A 20,109-nucleotide genomic window follows, 5' to 3' on the forward strand; every position below is an offset into this window, starting at 1 on the left:
ATTTAATTTATTGGAGACCTTTATGTGAGACAAGCGGTATACTAGCTCTCCAAGTGACATAAAGATATATAATGTCCATTCCTTATTCTCAAGGAGCTCATAGTCTAGAAATGATATAAGTCCACAAATGAGAGAAAGAGAGAGAGAGAGAGAGAGAGAGAGAGAGAGAGAGAGAGAGAGAGAGAGAGTGTGTAAGTCAAGGATATACAACAAATGACTTCTATTAGTTATTTTGGGGTAGTAACTTTAAAGGTATTTTGATTCCATCTTATTTGCTTATCAATATTTTCTAATTTTTATATTAAACAATAATTGTATAGTAAAACAAGTTTAAAGATTACAATATAGTATGATTGATACAATAATAAATATAAACAAGGTACACAATTACAAGTCTTTCTTGAGTAATTAAAGAAAAATTTCCTATGGGAAGCCTAAGATGGATTTTGAAGAATAATTAGTTCACTAGGCAGAAAATGAGGAAAGATATTCTAATAAAAAATATGAAATAACATGGTATATTGAGGAAGTTTGAAGTATTAATAATTACTGGTGGAGCACAAAGAGAAATATGGAGGAGAAAAATGGACCTGGGAAAAAGCCACAGCCCAGATCATGAAGAACCATGGGTACCATCCTAATAAGTACGCATTTCTTCCTAAGGTTATATGGTGTTTGAAATAAAAGTTACATTGATGTATGGCCAATAAGGGGTCTGGTAAATTGAGGTAATAAAGGCATAAAAGGACGGCCTCTGGCACCATTATCCATTTCAAAAGGTAATAAAAATACCACAGATGACACTTTGGCTGGAATACCATTTAAGAAAATTAAGCTTAGAATGGGAGAGTTTGACTAGATAATCTTTACAGTCCTTTAAATCATCAATTTCCATGATTCTTTGGCATTTGGGCCATGATGTCCCAGCACACACTCCACTAAACTTCTGTTAAAATCCACACAATTTGTTGTCAACGTATTGTGCTATATAGTTTGATGAATACAAAAAGAGGCCTTTCTGGAAAGTGCCACTTTGGCAGGTGGGGCTGAGAGTAAGTAGCTCAGATTTGGGAATTGCTAATGCAATCTTAGGTGAACATGTAAGGAAATGAGAAAGAAGGTAAACATGTGGGAGGTGGACATGGGCTTGTTTAGGAGTAAATTAGGACATCTCAAATAGAGCAGCTCCTCCCTAAAATGGACCATTATTCCCTCTATAAAAAGGCCAGTCTGCCAAACTAGCAGCACCCTGCAAGCTGCTTCTGTCTCCTACTTGTTCCTCTGGTGAGCTAGGTAAGTGAGCAGGAGTTCCATTCTGCTCAAGGGTACTTAGGGCTATAAATTAAGAAAGTTCAGGGTGTGCTCTAAAGCAAAGCGGCGCTAGATACAAGGCTTCTTTTTAGTATACTCTGGGCAACTATGGTATAAGTTTAAGTTTATTGAAAAGAAAAATGAAACAATGACTAGGACTATGTATATTATCTCCTTTCTTTGAGGTCATTTCCCTAATATCATGGATATCATGGAATTCTAATTATCCACAGGCAGGTTGCCTTCTCTACTGCTCAGCTTTTTCTATTGTGAACCAAGGTCTGAGGGTCACTTCCTGCTTGAAGAATGAAAACAGAAGCTGAATCTAATAGTAGTTGCCTCTAGTTTCATATCGCCTAGGCTTGTTGTTGGCTATGCTCACTTTGTCTACTTTATCTGACCTAGAGGTCTTGAGAATTCAGCTCAGCCATTGATCCTCCTTAGTTGGAGTCAGGCATGTCATATAGATGGACCTGTACCCACAGCATTACTGCAACCTAGAGAGAAAGAGGAAGCAGATGAAGTGGAACACTCAGGACTTTTAAAGCCACAGAACAAAGATGATATTATCCCTGGTAATGGCAGGAAAATCAAAACAGAAAGCCTTTTTTTTTTTTTTTTGCTTGTCCAAAATACATATTAACATTTTATTCTACTAGAACAAAAAGAGTTTGGACATGTCTTTGGTCCCTTCTTCTTTAAGAATGCAATGCAGACCCTAATTTCTTTTAGATGATGTCAGAATGATGACAATGCTGGTGCGTTTGACTGGTAGATGCAGGGTTCAGGGTGGGGCTGCTCTGAAGGGCTCTCCAGGCTCTAGAGCTCCCTGTGGATCCCGGAGTTGAGGCTTTTGCTGTCTTTTGCTATATTAATTCAGGAATGGAAATAAGACCCATGGATTACTTTCCTACTTCCATCACTCTCTTGCTACAAGGCTTGAACAGGTCATTCAACTCTGGATTCGTTCCACACAATAAATTGTGGAACACAATTACACCACAATAAATTTAAACGTGCCTAATTCTGAACAATTATTATAGATAATTAGATCTATTTATGTGTTTCAACAAGTAATAAGAGTAGTAAGGGGTTGGTCCCTCTTTTTCCTCCCTTTAGGTTCCTCAAACTTGAAAAACAAAATGCCTAAACTCTTGCAAGGCATCATCACTGTCATTGATGTTTTCTACCAGTATGCCACTCAGCATGGGGAGTATGATACGCTGAACAAGGCAGAGCTGAAAGAACTTTTGGAAAATGAGTTTCATCAAATTCTGAAGGTAAGAACTCCATGCCAAGATGGAATTACGCAGGACTTTTCTTCTTCATCCCTTTCCACCTTCTTGTCACAGATGTCAAACATCCTAAAGGATTCTCCCTACTTGGTGATAGAGAACAGGATTTGGTAAAGGTTTAAGATAAAGTCAAGAGCTGTTCCATAATGGTTTCCATAGCATGACTAGGGGAAGTGATCCTACTACACAACAAACAAAACACATAGATTAGATACTATTCTATCTAAGTGACCAATTCTTACAAACACAGTCTGCCTCAGAACAATTTTCCGATCTAGGTAAATGCCTAGATTTCCAATTTCAGGAAATTAGCATTTACCCCTGAATCACAAAAGAATATGGCTACCACCTTATAAATGTCAGCTCTAGAAATTAATATTTGGAAGCTTAGATCAGACTTTTGAGTTTCAATATCTTAAATCCAACTGCTTACTGAATATTGTTATTTGGATTTCTATAAATTTTAGTTATGATATTCAGATATCAGATGTCAGATATTCACTGTGTCAGCTATGAATCTCATAATCTTCCCCTCAAACCTTATTCCTTCATCTTTTTACCCAAGGCAAAAATCTGGTGTCATGTTTTATTTTCTCTCTCTCAGCAGATACCACTACCTTTTAACCTCCATCAAACTGATCAATAATCTCTCAGAGGCCATTTCTCTTCATCACGATTTTTAGTCCTCTGGTTCAGGCCACCTACTACTTCTTATCTCAGCATTAGATGCAAATATAATCATTTCACTACTCAGCTAAAAATCCTTCAACAGCTCCCAATTGCTCTTAAAGTACAAAGTTCCTTAACATGACTTTTAAGTCATAATCTTGTTCCTATTTATCTCTTTATCCACATTTCTTAATTCTTCAAACTCTAAATCTAGCAGTCCTGGATTTCTTTCAGTTCCTTAAATGCTCCAAGCCTTCTTTTACCTCCAGCCCTTTGTTCATATCATTCCCTCTGCCTAGAACAATCTTTTCCCTTCTCCTCATCTTCCTACTCCTTTGTTTGGCCAATTTGAGTCCATCCTTAAAAAGGCATCATTTACTCTCATTAAACTTTCTAAGATCGCCATTGGTTCCTCTCTGATGTACTCTGGTAGAAACCTTACCACAATAAATTATAAGTTTGTTTGTATATCTGACCAACTCAACTTGAAATTCCATCTTTTTCAGAAAGCAAACTTGTTTGTTGATTTATACTCACATATAACATAATGCTAGGCAAATAGCATAATAAATCTTTGTTCAGTGAGTAAATTAATTACTTAGCTAATTAATTTAATTGGACAAAGAAAGAAAATTTATATAATTAATGTGGGCATAAAATTACTTATAAATTAGCTAATCATTCATATTTGACCCATCATTTACCAAAAATAATCAGCCCTCTTGTTCCCTTTCCTTTTTCCATTGCATCATTTTCTAGCTATTTCTCACCACATTACTCACTATATACGCCTTTTTCTCTTTCTGGTCTGGATACAGGAATCCAGACTAAAAGACTATATGAATAAGTTCCACATGAATAAGCCAAATATTTACATTTCACATCTTCCCTTCAGTTGTTAGGCTGGCGTATGGCCTATACTAACAGAGTTACACTTTGGACCTTGTTCTTACACAGAATCCAAATGATCCAGATACCGTGGAGCTGATTTTGCAAAGTCTGGATCGAGACCATAACAAGAAAGTGGATTTTACTGAGTATCTTCTGATGATATTCCAGCTGGTTCAGGCTCATAATAAAATCATTGGCAAAGATTACTACCAAGCTTCAGGGTCAAATCTGAGAGACGACAGTCACCAGCACCAAGAGGAACAAAATGAAACAGAAGAAGAGGAGGACGAAGGGCAAGAATCCTCTTCCAGTCATTCAAGTTTGAGTGCAGGAGAGAACAATTCCTATTCCAGAAACTCCAGAGGAAGCAAGAAACATAGGCCTAAATTCATATCCAGCAGCCTGCATTACCAAAGAAATTTGTCTAGTTCTGGGCACAGGAAAAGATCTGAAGAAAACATACATTCAACTTTAAATGACTTCAAGAGTGGTGAGAAAAGCAAAAATGGGTCACATGAGAAAGAAAGGTCTGAAAGTGAAGAAAGTGGCTATGTTCATAAAAGTAATTGCAGAAAACCATCAAACTTAGCAACTGGGTCTGACACTTATGGACAACAAGAGCATCCACAACACTCAGATGATCAGTCTTCCTGTTCTGAACAAAACTGGTCTGACTCAAATGAATCCTTAACAAAGAAAGAACATAAGAAGAAATCAAATCACTCTCCTAGTAAGCAGCACCATGAATTCAATTCAAAAACCTCTGCAGAACAAGAAGATCGGTCAAATTCAAATAATCCAACTGCTTCAAGTTACAAAAGTCGTGAGTTGGGCTTAGGGCAACCTTCTAGCCGTGGCCCACATAAGTCTGCCTCAGGTCACTCTCCTTACTTACGTCAACATGAGGCTCATTTAGGAAGGTCCTCTGGCAACAATGAACGGAAATCTAGCTCGAATCATTCCACTAGCCATGGACAGCATGGTTCTACATCAGGAAAGTCATCAAGTTGTGGCCAACATGAAGCTAGCTCAAGCCACTCCTCGAGCGCTGGCAACCATGCTTCAGGCTCAGGCCAGTCTTCTGGCTATGGCCAACATACATCTAGAACGAGCCAGTCTCCTGGCCGTGGCCGACATGGGTCCAGGACAGGACAGTCTTCCAGCTACAAGCAACATAGGTCTGCTTCAGGACAGTCCTCTGGTAATAGCCAAAACAAAAGGGGCTCATGGTATGGCTCTACCCATGGACAACATAATTCCATATCAGGACAGTCCTCCACCTTCAACCAGGAAAGATCTACCTCAGGGCAGTCTTCCAGCTACAGTCAGCATGGCTCTGGCTCACATCAGTCTTCGGGCCGCGGCCGACACGAATCTGGATCTGGTTCGGGGCACTCTTCCAGCCATGGCCCACACGGCTCTGGCTCAGGTTCTTCTTCCAGCCGAGGCCGATATGAGTCTGGCTCAGGCCACTCTTCTGGCTTCGGTCAACGTGAGTCTAGCTCAGGACAGTCCTCTGGTTCCAGTCAGCAGGGATCTGCCTCAGGGCACTGCTCAGCCTACGGACAACATGGTTCTAGCTCAGGACTGTCACCGAGGGGTGAACAACATGGATCTAGCTCAGGTCAGTCTTCCGGCCATGGTCAGCATGGGTCTGGCTCCCGTCAGTCTTCGGGCCATGGCCGACGCGGCTCTGGATCTGGCCAGTCTCCTAGCCGGGGCGGACATGGGTCCAGGTCGGGACAGTCTTCCAGCTACGGCCAATATGGGTCTGGCTCAGGAGAGTCCTCTGGTTACGGTGAGCAGGGATCTGGCTCAGGTCACTCCTCTGGCTATGGACAACACGGATCTAGCTCAGGTCAGTCTTCCGGCCATGGTCAGCATGGGTCTGCCTCCCGTCAGTCTTCAGGGCATGGACGACATGGCTCTGGAGCTGGCCAGTCTCCTAGCCGCGGCCGACATGGGTCCGGGTCGGGACAGTCTTCCAGCTACGGCCAACATGGGTCTGGCTCAGGACAGTCCTCTGGTTATAGTCAGCACGGAAGTGGCTCAGGGTACGGCTCTAGCCATGGACAACATGGTTCCACGTCAGGACAGTCCTCCAGCTCCGGCCAGGAGGGATCTAGCTCAGGTCAGTCTTCCGGCTATGGTCAGCATCGGTCTGGCTCCCCTCAGTCTTCGGGCCATGGCCGACACGGCTCTGGATCTGGCCAGTCTCCTAGCCGCGGCCAACATGGGTCCGGGTCAGGAGGGTCTTCCAGCTACGGCCAATATGGGTCTGGCTCAGGACAGTCCTCTGGTTACGGTGAGCAGGGATCTGGCTCAGGTCACTCCTCTGGCTACGGACAACATGGTTCTAGCTCAGGTCAGTCTTCCGGCTATGGTCAGCATGGGTCTGGCTCCCGTCAGTCTTCAGGCCATGGCCGACATGCGTCTGGATCTGGCCAGTCCCCTAGCCCTGGCCGCGGCCGACATGGATCTGGTTCTGGGCAGTCTTCCAGCTACGGCCCACATGGGTCTGGCTCAGGGCAGTCTTCCAGCCGTGGCCCATATGAGTCTGGCTCAGGTCACTCTTCTGGCGTAGGTCAACATGAGTCTCGTTCAGGACAGTCCTCTGGCTACGCTCAACGCGGATCTAGCTCGGGTCATTCCTCTAGCCGTGGACAGCATGGTTCTACATCAGGACAGTCATCAAGCTGTGAACAACATGGAGCTAGCTCAGGTCAGTCCTCCAGCTATGGCAACCATGGCTCCGGCTCAAGTCAGTCTTCTGGCTATGGCCGACACAGCTCTGGATCTGGCCAGTCTCCTAGCCGTGGCCGACATGGGTCCGGGTCAGGACAGTCCTCTGGTTATAGTCAGCATGGAAGTGGCTCAGGGTACGGCTCTAGCCATGGACAACATGGTTCCACGTCAGGAAAGTCCTCCAGCTTTGGCCAGGAGGGATCTACCTCCGGGCAGTCTTCCAGCTACGGTCAGCATGGCTCTGGCTCACATCAGTCTTCGGGCCACGGCCAACACGGGTCTGGGTCTCGTTCGGGGCACTCTCCCAGCCATGGCCCACACGGCTCTGGCTCAGGTTCTTCTTCCAGCCGAGGCCCATATGAGTCTGGCTCAGGCCACTCTTCTGGCTTCGGTCAACATGAGTCTAGCTCAGGGCAGTCCTCTGGTTCCAGTCAGCAGGGATCTGCCTCAGGTCACTCCTCTGGCTACGGACAACATGGTTCTAGCTCAGGACTGTCACCTAGGGGCGAACAACACGGATCTAGCTCAGGTCAGTCTTCCGGCTATGGTCAGCATGGGTCTGCCTCCCGTCAGTCTTCAGGGCATGGACGACACGGCTCTGGATCTGGCCAGTCTCCTAGCCGTGGCCGACATGGGTCCGGGTTGGGACAGTCTTCCAGCTACGGCCAGGAGGGATCTAGCTCAGGTCAGTCTTCCGGCTATGGTCAGCATCGGTCTGGCTCCCGTCAGTCTTCCAGCTACGGCCAACATGGGTCTGGCTCAGGAGAGTCCTCTGGTTATAGTCAGCACAGAGGCGGCTCAGGGTCCGGCTCTAGTCATGGACAACATGGTTCCACGTCAGGACAGTCCTCCAGCTTTGTCCAGGAGGGATCTAGCTCGGGGCAGTCTTCCAGCTACGGTCAGCATGGCTCTGGCTCACATCAGTCTTCGGGCCGCGGCCGACACGAATCTGGATCTGGTTCGGGGCACTCTTCCAGCCATGGCCCACACGGCTCTGGCTCAGGTTCTTCTTCCAGCCGAGGCCCATATGAGTCTGGCTCAGGCCACTCTTCTGGCTTCGGTCAACATGAGTCTAGTTCAGGACAGTCCTCTGGTTCCAGTCAGCAGGGATCTGCCTCAGGTCACTCCTCTGGCTACGGACAACATGGTTCTAGCTCAGGACTGTCACCGAGGGGTGAACAACACGGATCTAGCTCAGGTCAGTCTTCCGGCCATGGTCAGCATGGGTCTGGCTCCCGTCAGTCTTCGGGCCATGGCCGACGCGGCTCTGGATCTGGCCAGTCTCCTAGCCGGGGCGGACACGGGTCCAGGTCGGGACAGTCTTCCAGCTACGGCCAACATGGGTCTGGCTCAGGGCAGTCCTCTGGTTATAGTCAGCATGGAAGTGGCTCAGGGTACGGCTCTAGCCGTGGACAACATGGTTCCACGTCAGGACAGTCCTCCAGCTTCGGCCAGGAGGGATCTAGCTCAGGTCAGTCTTCCGGCTATGGTCAGCATCGGTCTGGCTCCCGTCAGTCTTCCAGCTACGGCCAACATGGGTCTGGCTCAGGAGAGTCCTCTGGTTATACTCAGCATGGAGGCGGCTCAGGGTCCGGCTCTAGTCATGGACAACATGGTTCCACGTCAGGACAGTCCTCCAGCTTTGGCCAGGAGGGATCTAGCTCGGGGCAGTCTTCCAGCTACGGTCAGCATGGCTCTGGCTCACATCAGTCTTCAGGCCGTGGCCGACACGAATCTGGATCTGGTTCGGGGCACTCTTCCAGCCATGGCCCACACGGCTCTGGCTCAGGTTCTTCTTCCAGCCGAGGCCCATATGAGTCTGGCTCAGGCCACTCTTCTGGCTTCGGTCAACGTGAGTCTAGCTCAGGACAGTCCTCTGGTTCCAGTCAGCAGGGATCTGCCTCAGGTCACTGCTCTGCCTACGGACAACATGGTTCTAGCTCAGGACTGTCACCGAGGGGTGAACAACACGGATCTAGCTCAGGTCAGTCTTCCGGCCATGGTCAGCATGGGTCTGGCTCCCGTCAGTCTTCGGGCCATGGCCGACGCGGCTCTGGATCTGGCCAGTCTCCTAGCCGGGGCGGACACAGGTCCAGGTCGGGACAGTCTTCCAGCTACGGTCAATATGGGTCTGGCTCAGGAGAGTCCTCTGGTTACGGTGAGCAGGGATCTGGCTCAGGTCACTCCTCTGGCTATAAACAACACGGATCTAGCTCAGGTCAGTCTTCCGGCTATGGTCAGCATGGGTCTGCCTCCTGTCAGTCTTCAGGGCATGGACGACATGGCTCTGGAGCTGGCCAGTCTCCTAGCCGCGGCCGACATGGGTCCGGGTCGGGACAGTCTTCCAGCTATGGCCAACATGGGTCTGGCTCAGGACAGTCCTCTGGTTATAGTCAGCACGGAAGTGGCTCAGGGTACGGCTCGAGCCATGGACAACATGGTTCCACGTCAGGACAGTCCTCCAGCTCCGGCCAGGAGGGATCTAGCTCAGGTCAGTCTTCCGGCTATGGTCAGCATCGGTCTGGCTCCCGTCAGTCTTCGGGCCATGGCCGACACGGCTCTGGATCTGGCCAGTCTCCTAGCCATGGCCAACATGGGTCCGGGTCAGGAGGGTCTTCCAGCTACGGCCAATATGGGTCTGGCTCAGGACAGTCCTCTGGTTACGGTGAGCAGGGATCTGGCTCAGGTCACTCCTCTGGCTACGGACAACATGGTTCTAGCTCAGGTCAGTCTTCCGGCTATGGTCAGCATGGGTCTGGCTCCCGTCAGTCTTCAGGCCACGGCCGACATGCGTCTGGATCTGGCCAGTCCCCTAGCCCTGGCCGTGGCCGACATGGATCTGGTTCTGGGCAGTCTTCCAGCTACGGCCCACATGGGTCTGGCTCAGGGCAGTCTTCCAGCCGTGGCCCATATGAGTCTGGCTCAGGTCACTCTTCTGGCGTAGGTCAACATGAGTCTCGTTCAGGACAGTCCTCTGGCTACGCTCAACGCGGATCTAGCTCGGGTCATTCCTCTAGCCGTGGACAGCATGGTTCTACATCAGGACAGTCATCAAGCTGTGAACATGGAGCTAGCTCAGGTCAGTCCTCCAGCTATGGCAACCATGGCTCCGGCTCAAGTCAGTCTTCTGGCTATGGCCGACACGGCTCTGGATCTGGCCAGTCTCCTAGCCGTGGCCGACATGGGTCCGGGTCAGGACAGTCCTCTGGTTATAGTCAGCATGGAAGTGGCTCAGGGTACGGCTCTAGCCATGGACAACATGGTTCCACGTCAGGACAGTCCTCCAGCTTTGGCCAGGAGGGATCTAGCTCGGGGCAGTCTTCCAGCTACGGTCAGCATGGCTCTGGCTCACATCAGTCTTCGGGCCGCGGCCAACATGGGTCTGGGTCTCGTTCGGGGCACTCTTCCAGCCATGGCCCACACGGCTCTGGCTCAGGTTCTTCTTCCAGCCGAGGCCCATATGAGTCTGGCTCAGGCCACTCTTCTGGCTTCGGTCAACATGAGTCTAGCTCAGGACAGTCCTCTGGTTCCAGTCAGCAGGGATCTGCCTCAGGTCACTCCTCTGGCTACGGACAACATGGTTCTAGCTCAGGACAGTCACCTAGGGGCGAAGAACACGGATCTAGCTCAGGTCAGTCTTCCGGCTATGGTCAGCATGGGTCTGCCTCCCGTCAGTCTTCAGGGCATGGACGACACGGCTCTGGATCTGGCCAGTCTCCTAGCCGTGGCCGACATGGGTCCGGGTCGGGACAGTCTTCCAGCTACGGCCAATATGGGTCTGGCTCAGGAGAGTCCTCTGGTTACGGTGAGCAGGGATCTGGCTCAGGTCACTCCTCTGGCTATGGACAACACGGATCTAGCTCAGGTCAGTCTTCCGGCCATGGTCAGCATGGGTCTGCCTCCAGTCAGTCTTCAGGGCATGGACGACACGGCTCTGGATCTGGCCAGTCTCCTAGCCGTGGCCGACATGGGTCCGGGTCGGGACAGTCTTCCAGCTACGGCCAACATGGGTCTGGCTCAGGGCAGTCCTCTGGTTATAGTCAGCATGGAAGTGGCTCAGGGTATGGCTCTAGCCGTGGACAACATGGTTCCACGTCAGGACAGTCCTCCAGCTTCGGCCAGGAGGGATCTAGCTCAGGTCAGTCTTCCGGCTATGGTCAGCATCGGTCTGGCTCCCGTCAGTCTTCCAGCTACGGCCAACATGGATCTGGCTCAGGAGAGTCCTCTGGTTATAGTCAGCACAGAGGCGGCTCAGGGTCCGGCTCCAGTCATGGACAACATGGTTCCACGTCAGGACAGTCCTCCAGCTTTGGTCAGGAGGGATCTAGCTCGGGGCAGTCTTCCAGCTACGGTCAGCATGGCTCTGGCTCACATCAGTCTTCGGGCCGCGGCCGACACGAATCTGGATCTGGTTCGGGGCACTCTTCCAGCCATGGCCCACACGGCTCTGGCTCAGGTTCTTCTTCCAGCCGAGGCACATATGAGTCTGGCTCAGGCCACTCTTCTGGCTTCGGTCAACATGAGTCTAGCTCAGGACAGTCCTCTGGTTCCAGTCAGCAGGGATCTGCCTCAGGTCACTGCTCTGCCTACGGACAACATGGTTCTAGCTCAGGACTGTCACCGAGGGGTGAACAACACGGATCTAGCTCAGGTCAGTCTTCCGGCCATGGTCAGCATGGGTCTGGCTCCCGTCAGTCTTCGCGCCATGGCCGACGCGGCTCTGGATCTGGCCAGTCTCCTAGCCGGGGCGGACACGGGTCCAGGTCGGGACAGTCTTCCAGCTACGGCCAATATGGGTCTGGCTCTGGAGAGTCCTCTGGTTACGGTGAGCAGGGATCTGGCTCAGGTCACTCCTCTGGCTATGGACAACACAGATCTAGCTTAGGTCAGTCTTCCGGCTATGGTCAGCATGGGTCTGCCTCCCGTCAGTCTTCAGGGCATGGACGACATGGCTCTGGAGCTGGCCAGTCTCCTAGCCGCGGCCGACATGGGTCCGGGTCGGGACAGTCTTCCAGCTACGGCCAACATGGGTCTGGCTCAGGACAGTCCTCTGGTTATAGTCAGCACGGAAGTGGCTCAGGGTACGGCTCTAGCCATGGACAACATGGTTCCACGTCAGGACAGTCCTCCAGCTCCGGCCAGGAGGGATCTAGCTCAGGTCAGTCTTCCGGCTATGGTCAGCATCGGTCTGGCTCCCCTCAGTCTTCGGGCCATGGCCGACACGGCTCTGGATCTGGCCAGTCTCCTAGCCGCGGCCAACATGGGTCCGGGTCAGGAGGGTCTTCCAGCTATGGCCAATATGGGTCTGGCTCAGGACAGTCCTCTGGTTACGGTGAGCAGGGATCTGGCTCAGGTCACTCCTCTGGCTACGGACAACATGGTTCTAGCTCAGGTCAGTCTTCCGGCTATGGTCAGCATGGGTCTGGCTCCCGTCAGTCTTCAGGCCACGGCCGACATGCGTCTGGATCTGGCCAGTCCCCTAGCCCTGGCCGCGGCCGACATGGATCTGGTTCTGGGCAGTCTTCCAGCTACGGCCCATATGGGTCTGGCTCAGGGCAGTCTTCCAGTTGTGGCCCATATGAGTCTGGCTCAGGTCACTCTTCTGGCATAGGTCAACATGAGTCTCGTTCAGGACAGTCCTCTGGCTACGCTCAACGCGGATCTAGCTCGGGTCATTCCTCTAGCCGTGGACAGCATGGTTCTACATCAGGACAGTCATCAAGCTGTGAACAACATGGAGCTAGCTCAGGTCAGTCCTCCAGCTATGGCAACCATGGCTCCGGCTCAAGTCAGTCTTCTGGCTATGGCCGACACGGCTCTGGATCTGGCCAGTCTCCTAGCCGTGGCCGACATGGGTCCGGGTCAGGACAGTCCTCTGGTTATAGTCAGCATGGAAGTGGCTCAGGGTACGGCTCTAGCCATGGACAACATGGTTCCACGTCAGGACAGTCCTCCAGCTTTGGCCAGGAGGGATCTAGCTCGGGGCAGTCTTCCAGCTACGGTCAGCATGGCTCTGGCTCACATCAGTCTTCGGGCCGCGGCCAACACGGGTCTGGGTCTCGTTCGGGGCACTCTTCCAGCCATGGCCCACACGGCTCTGGCTCAGGTTCTTCTTCCAGCCGAGGCCCATATGAGTCTGGCTCAGGCCACTCTTCTGGCTTCGGTCAACATGAGTCTAGCTCAGGGCAGTCCTCTGGTTCCAGTCAGCAGGGATCTGCCTCAGGTCACTCCTCTGGCTACGGACAACATGGTTCTAGCTCAGGACTGTCACCTAGGGGCGAACAACACGGATCTAGCTCAGGTCAGTCCTCTGGCTATGGTCAGCATGGGTCTGCCTCCCGTCAGTCTTCAGGGCATGGACGACACGGCTCTGGATCGGGCCAGTCTCCTAGCCGTGGCCGACATGGGTCCGGGTCGGGACAGTCTTCCAGCTACGGCCAACATGGGTCTGGCTCAGGGCAGTCCTCTGGTTATAGTCAGCATGGAAGTGGCTCAGGGTATGGCTCTAGCCGTGGACAACATGGTTCCACGTCAGGACAGTCCTCCAGCTTCGGCCAGGAGGGATCTAGCTCAGGTCAGTCTTCCGGCTATGGTCAGCATCGGTCTGGCTCCCGTCAGTCTTCCAGCTACGGCCAACATGGATCTGGCTCAGGAGAGTCCTCTGGTTATAGTCAGCACGGAGGCGGCTCAGGGTCCGGCTCCAGTCATGGACAACATGGTTCCACGTCAGGACAGTCCTCCAGCTTTGGTCAGGAGGGATCTAGCTCGGCGCAGTCTTCCAGCTACGGTCAGCATGGCTCTGGCTCACATCAGTCTTCGGGCCGCGGCCGACACGAATCTGGATCTGGTTCGGGGCACTCTTCCAGCCATGGCCCACACGGCTCTGGCTCAGGTTCTTCTTCCAGCCGAGGCACATATGAGTCTGGCTCAGGCCACTCTTCTGGCTTCGGTCAACGTGAGTCTAGCTCAGGAGAGTCCTCTGGTTCCAATCAGCAGGGATCTGCCTCAGGTCACTGCTCTGCCTACGGACAACATGGTTCTAGCTCAGGACTGTCACCGAGGGGTGAACAACACGGATCTAGCTCAGGTCAGTCTTCCGGCCATGGTCAGCATGGGTCTGGCTCCCGTCAGTCTTCGGGCCATGGCCGACGCGGCTCTGGATCTGGCCAGTCTCCTAGCCGGGGTGGACATGGGTCCAGGTCAGGACAGTCTTCCAGCTACGGCCAATATGGGTCTGGCTCAGGAGCGTCCTCTGGTTACGGTGAGCAGGGATCTGGCTCAGGTCACTCCTCTGGCTATGGACAACACAGATCTAGCTTAGGTCAGTCTTCCGGCTATGGTCAGCATGGGTCTGCCTCATGTCAGTCTTCAGGGTATGGACGACATGGCTCTGCAGCTGGCCAGTCTCCTAGCCGCGGCCGACATGGGTCCGGGTCGGGACAGTCTTCCAGCTACGGCCAACATGGGTCTGGCTCAGGACAGTCCTCTGGTTATAGTCAGCACGGAAGTGGCTCAGGGTACGGCTCGAGCCATGGACAACATGGTTCCACGTCAGGACAGTCCTCCAGCTCCGGCCAGGAGGGATCTAGCTCAGGTCAGTCTTCCGGCTATGGTCAGCATCGGTCTGGCTCCCCTCAGTCTTTGGGCCATGGCCGACACGGCTCTGGATCTGGCCAGTCTCCTAGCCGCGGCCAACATGGGTCCGGGTCAGGAGGGTCTTCCAGCTACGGCCAATATGGGTCTGGCTCAGGACAGTCCTCTGGTTACGGTGAGCAGGGATCTGGCTCAGGTCACTCCTCTGGCTACGGACAACATGGTTCTAGCTCAGGTCAGTCTTCCGGCTATGGTCAGCATGGGTCTGGCTCCCGTCAGTCTTCAGGCCACGGCCGACATGTGTCTGGATCTGGCCAGTCCCCTAGCCCTGGCCGTGGCCGACATGGATCTGGTTCTGGGCAGTCTTCCAGCTACGGCCCACATGGGTCTGGCTCAGGGCAGTCTTCCAGCCGTGGCCCATATGAGTCTGGCTCAGGTCACTCTTCTGGCGTAGGTCAACATGAGTCTCGTTCAGGACAGTCCTCTGGCTACGCTCAATGCGGATCTAGCTCGGGTCATTCCTCTAGCCGTGGACAACATGGTTCTACATCAGGACAGTCATCAAGCTGTGAACAACATGGAGCTAGCTCAGGTCAGTCTTCCAGCTATGGCAACCATGGCTCCGGCTCAAGTGAGTCTTCTGCCTATGGCCGACATGCCTCTGTATCCAGCAAGTTTTCTAGACGTGGTTGACATGGTTCTGGGTCAGGAAAGTCTTTCATCTATGGCCAACATATGACTTTCTCAGGGTGTTCTTCCAGCCACTGCCCCTATGCATCTGGCTCTAGCCAGTCTTCTTGCTTTCGTCAACCTGAATCTTGCTCAGAAAAGTCCTCTGGTTCTAGTCAGCTTCGTTCTGGCTCAAGTCACTGCTTTAGCCAGGGACGACATGGATCTATGTTAGGGCAGTCATCAAGCTGCAGCCAATATGGCTCTAGGCCTGATCAGTCTTCCAGTTGTGGACAGCATCCGTTTGGATTCCAGTAGCCTTCGGGTCTTGGACAACACTGATCTGGCTCTGTCCACTCTCCTAGGTGTGACTGACATGGGTCTGGGTCATGGCAGTCTTCTAGCTATGGCCTACATGGGTCTCACTTAGGTCCGTCTTCCAGCTGTGGCACACCTGATTCATACTGAGATCTATTCTTTAGTTGTAGCAAACATGATTCTGGCTCCACTCTGTCTCATTGCTTTAGTCAACATGAGTCTGGTTCAGATCAACCTTCTGTTTATTGTCATATTTTCAGCCCTATTTACTCCTCTAGCTATCAGGAACATTGTTCTATAAAAAGACTTATAAACCTAGAGCTGATAGGAATCTTCATTAGGGTAGTGTTCTACTTACAGGCATCCTGCATGTGTTTGTGGCCATTTGTTTCATTTTGAAAGATATCATTGTGTCTCCTGCTCATCCTTATTGTGCTTTTTTTCCTGTCATTTTTCTAGTTCTTGATAATATGGGTCCCTGGAATTTTAGTCATCTATATCTGTGTCATGCTGCTCTGGTTGTGGTTTGTGTTATGGCAATTAACAGAACTTTTCTCACTCCTGTCAGGTGTCTTCCTCTGAAAAATGCATCTGAATCTGTTTAGTTTTATTTAAGCACCTAGTCTATTAAAAGTGTTATAAGTCGAATTTAGCCTGAATCTTGCTGTATCCATTTGAATTGTATTGGAGGGGCATCAAGAAGTAGTTATAGAGAAATTGGAAGCCCCTCTGCTGGTGGCTTTAGACGAGTTATACCCTCCAATTGACAATCTAGATGCAGTAAGTACTATGAATAAATTGTCAATTTGCAATGAGGGTTCTAATCAAGGTGGGTGTTCCTATTGAAAAGGAGGAAATAACAGTGAAAGGGAAAGTTCAGGCTCACATTTTCTGTTTTCATCCTGGCACTTCACTTTATGAATATGTCCAAGAGAAGAGGTGCTACTCTTAGGGATGAATAATAAATATAAATGCAATTTACTCAAGTTGCAATTCAAGAAATAAAAAATTCACCTATGAATTCATCATGAAAAACCAGAAACATCATAAAATTCTTTCTAAAAGTGAATCTTTTTTCTTTTAAGCCTATAACTATAGCACATGTCTTGTTATGGGGTTCCTTCCCAAGACTTTTAGGCATTTGGGCTACTTTGTTAGAAAATACTGAGTGGAGTAACTGGTTAGTATGAGGGTTAAACTTTGAGGGATAATGGAAAGCTTTAAAACGGTTTTGGGTTTATTTGGAGCTGTCTTTTTTAAGGTTAATCATTCAATATTAGATGGTGGCAAAGCTAAGCTTACATTTCTAAAAAGCAAAATATTCATTTCTAAAAAGCAAAATATTAGGAATGCATTACCAGTCCTGGATACAACACTTTGTTTTACAGCAATTCGTGTACCCTAATTTTCAGTGTGTCCCATGTTTGGTGTGTCCCAATTTTTGGTATTGTGGCAGAAGGTGAAGGCTCTAAAAGCAAAGATGCATCACTGATAGTGTCTTTCCTTATGAAAACCATCAAGTCCCTTTCCTTGGATATACCTTTAATCAGTAAGGTAACTAGTGGCATAAAAAGTAGTGTTAGGGGCTTTTCCCTGGCCAGTTAGCAAGAGCATTATTTCTTAAAGAACAGGTATTTATCAGTTCAGGATTAAAAACATTCAAATGTGGGCTTTAACTTGGTTTCAGCAAGAAAGACCTTGCTCCCCATTTCTAAGAGTCTGCTCAATATTGGAAAACACATTGGAGTTATTCCATGGAAATACAATGATTCCCACCTGCTACTATAGTTCAATAACATTTCCACCTAAAAAAATACCATCCATGCCCAGACGAAAAGGAAGGGTATCTGCCACCACTATGTAGTTCCTTAATTTGACTGTAACATATTTGTTTCAAGTCTTGGATTCAAACAACTGGATTGCATGAAAATTGACAATAAATAAATGTTAATTAAATACTAAGGTTTTTCTCATCTCTGCTTCATTTCACTTCTTACATGCAGGTGGTCAGCCTAGAAATCAACCCAAATAGTTATTTCTCAACATCCTATTTTTCACAAATAATACAGAACATATAAAGCATTCTTAAAACTCAGTAAGATAAACTGTTTCATTTTATAATGAGCAAAATTCCATGGCACTGGTATTGGCAATAAGTTTTTTTTTAATATGACACCAAAATCACATAGAATAAAAGCAAACAAGAGGGACTATATCGAACTGCAAAGTTCTTTACGACAAAGAAAGCAATCAGCCAAATGAAAAGGGAACATATGGGACGGGAGAAATATGTGAAAACCATACATCCGAGAAGGAGTTAATATCCAAAATATATGAGGAATTCAACTTAATAAAAAAATTACCCAATTAAAAATATGGCCAAAGGACGTGAACAGACATTTTCCCAAAGAGGACATACAAATAGCCAATAGGTATATGAAAAGGTATCAGCATCAGCAATCATCAGAGAAATGCAAATCAAAACCACAATAAGATATTACCTCACACCTGTTAGGATAACTATTACCAAAATGTCAAGAGACAAAACTGTTGTTGAGGATATGGAGAAAAGGGAACACTTACACCTTGTTGGTGGGGATTGGTGTAAGTTGGTACAGCCATTACAGAAAATAATCTGGAGATTCCTGAAAAACTTAAAGATAGAACTACCATACATATAATTCAATATTCCCACTTCTGGGGATTTATTCTATTTCCAAAAGAAAGAAAACCACTATCTTGAAAAGATAATTGCACTCTCATTTTCACTTCAGCATTATTCACAGTAGCTAACACAATGATACCTAACTATCCATCAATGGCTGAATGAATAAAAGGGTGTTGCACACACAATGGAATATCATTTAGACTTAAAAAAAGAAGGAAATCCTGTCATTGGTGAAAACATAGATGAACTTGAAGGACATTATGCTAAGTGAAAAGCCAGACCCAGAAATATAAATGCTATATGATTTTACTTATTAATGGAATCTTAGAAAGTTGAACTCACAGAAATAGACTAGAAAAGTGATCATGGGGATCAGGAGGTAGAGAAAACGAGATGTTGAGGAATGGGTAAAACTTTCACTTATAAATGTAGCACTTATAAATATAGCATAGTATGTACATAGCATGATGACTATAGTGAATAATGTATTATATACTTGAAATTTGCTAAGAGAATAAATCATAAACGTTCTTACCACACTAAGGAAAAAAGACTACATGAGGTGATACATATGTGAAAATCAGCTAGATTGTGGCAATTTCACAGCATATATATTTATCAAAACTTTACCATGCATATCTTAAATATATCTAATTTATTTTTCAAGTATGCCTCAATAAAGCTGGAAAAAATGAATATTAAAATGAGCAAAAGATGTGAATGGATACTTCACCAAAGAAGATGTACAAATGGCCAACAGGCACATGAAAATACACTCAACGTCACTAGTAATCAGGGAAATGCAAATTAATAAGATACTTTTACACACCCACTGGAAAGGTTAAAAGTAAGATCACTGGCATTACCAAGTACTGGTACTGCTACTGGGAAAGTATAATGATACAACTGCTTTGGAAAATGGTATGGAAACTTCTTTTAAAGTTAAATGTAGTCATGCACCACATACCATTTTGGTCAATGACAGACTGCATATACTATGGTGGTCCCAGAAGGTTATAATTGGGCTGAAAAATTCCTGTTACTGATTGATGTCATAGCCATTATAAGGTCGTAGTGCAACGAATTACATTTATAGAGCCGATAGTGTAAACTTGCTACAATGGTGCAAACAAACCTACTGTACTGCCAATCACATAGAAGTATAGCACATACAATTATATACAGTACCTAATACTTGATCATGATGATAAATGATTATGTTACTCATTTAAGTGTTTACTACACTATATTCTTTGCTATTTTATAGTACATTCCTTCCACTTATTTAAAAAATAAGTTAACTGTAAAATAGCCCCAAGTATGTCCTCAGGAGATATTGCAGATATTCCAGAAGAAGAAATTCTGTAACATATATGAAGTTGACAACTCCATACATGTTATCATCCCTGAAGACCTTAGAGTGAGACAACATATGGAAGGTAGAAGACAATATTTGTCTTAGTTTAACAAAAAGTTTTTAGTTTTCATTTTCAACAAAAAAATTTTTAATTTAAAATTTTAAACAGAAAAAAATTTATAGAATAACAATGTAAAGAAAAAAAGTATTTGTGTTCAGCTATACAACGTGTCTGTGCTTTAAGCTAAGTGTTACTAGGAGTCCAAAAGTTCAAAAAATGTAAAAGTCTACAAAGATAAAATTACAGTAGGCTGGGCGCGGTGGCTCACACCTATAATCCCAGCACTTTGGGAGGCCGAGGCGGGTGGATCATGAGGTCAAGAGATCGAGACCATCCTGGTCAAATGGTGAAACCCCGTCTCTACTAAAAATACAAAAATTAGCTGGGTATGGTGGCACACACCTGTAGTCCCAGCTACTCGAGAGGCTGAGGCAGGAGAATTGCTTGAACCCAGGAGGCGGAGGTTGCGGTGAGCCAAGATTGTGCCATTGCACTCCAGTCTGGGTAACAAGAGTGAAACTCCATCTCAAAA

General features: G+C 48.1%; 2 protein-coding genes and 1 long non-coding RNA gene across 6 annotated transcripts in view; 1 reads left to right on the top strand and 2 right to left on the bottom strand.

Moving 5' to 3' along the window:
- LOC103788982 (uncharacterized) overlaps positions 1-20,109 on the bottom strand; it is an 870,763-nt gene that overhangs the window by 585,327 nt on the left and 265,327 nt on the right. The window lies entirely within an intron of this gene.
- Positions 1-20,109, bottom strand: part of LOC103788983 (uncharacterized) — a 209,007-nt gene that overhangs the window by 169,713 nt on the left and 19,185 nt on the right. The gene's annotated exons all lie outside the window — the stretch shown is intronic.
- On the top strand, positions 1,247-17,450 carry HRNR (hornerin). Its single transcript, NM_001433674.1, is given in 3 exon segments — positions 1,247-1,293; positions 2,431-2,591; positions 4,233-17,450. Coding segments are annotated over 2 exon segments (11,103 nt in total). The 5' UTR covers positions 1,247-1,293; positions 2,431-2,453; the 3' UTR covers positions 15,198-17,450.

Source organism: Callithrix jacchus, chromosome 18, assembly GCF_049354715.1.
Source record: "Callithrix jacchus isolate 240 chromosome 18, calJac240_pri, whole genome shotgun sequence".
NCBI lineage: Eukaryota > Metazoa > Chordata > Mammalia > Primates > Cebidae > Callithrix > Callithrix jacchus.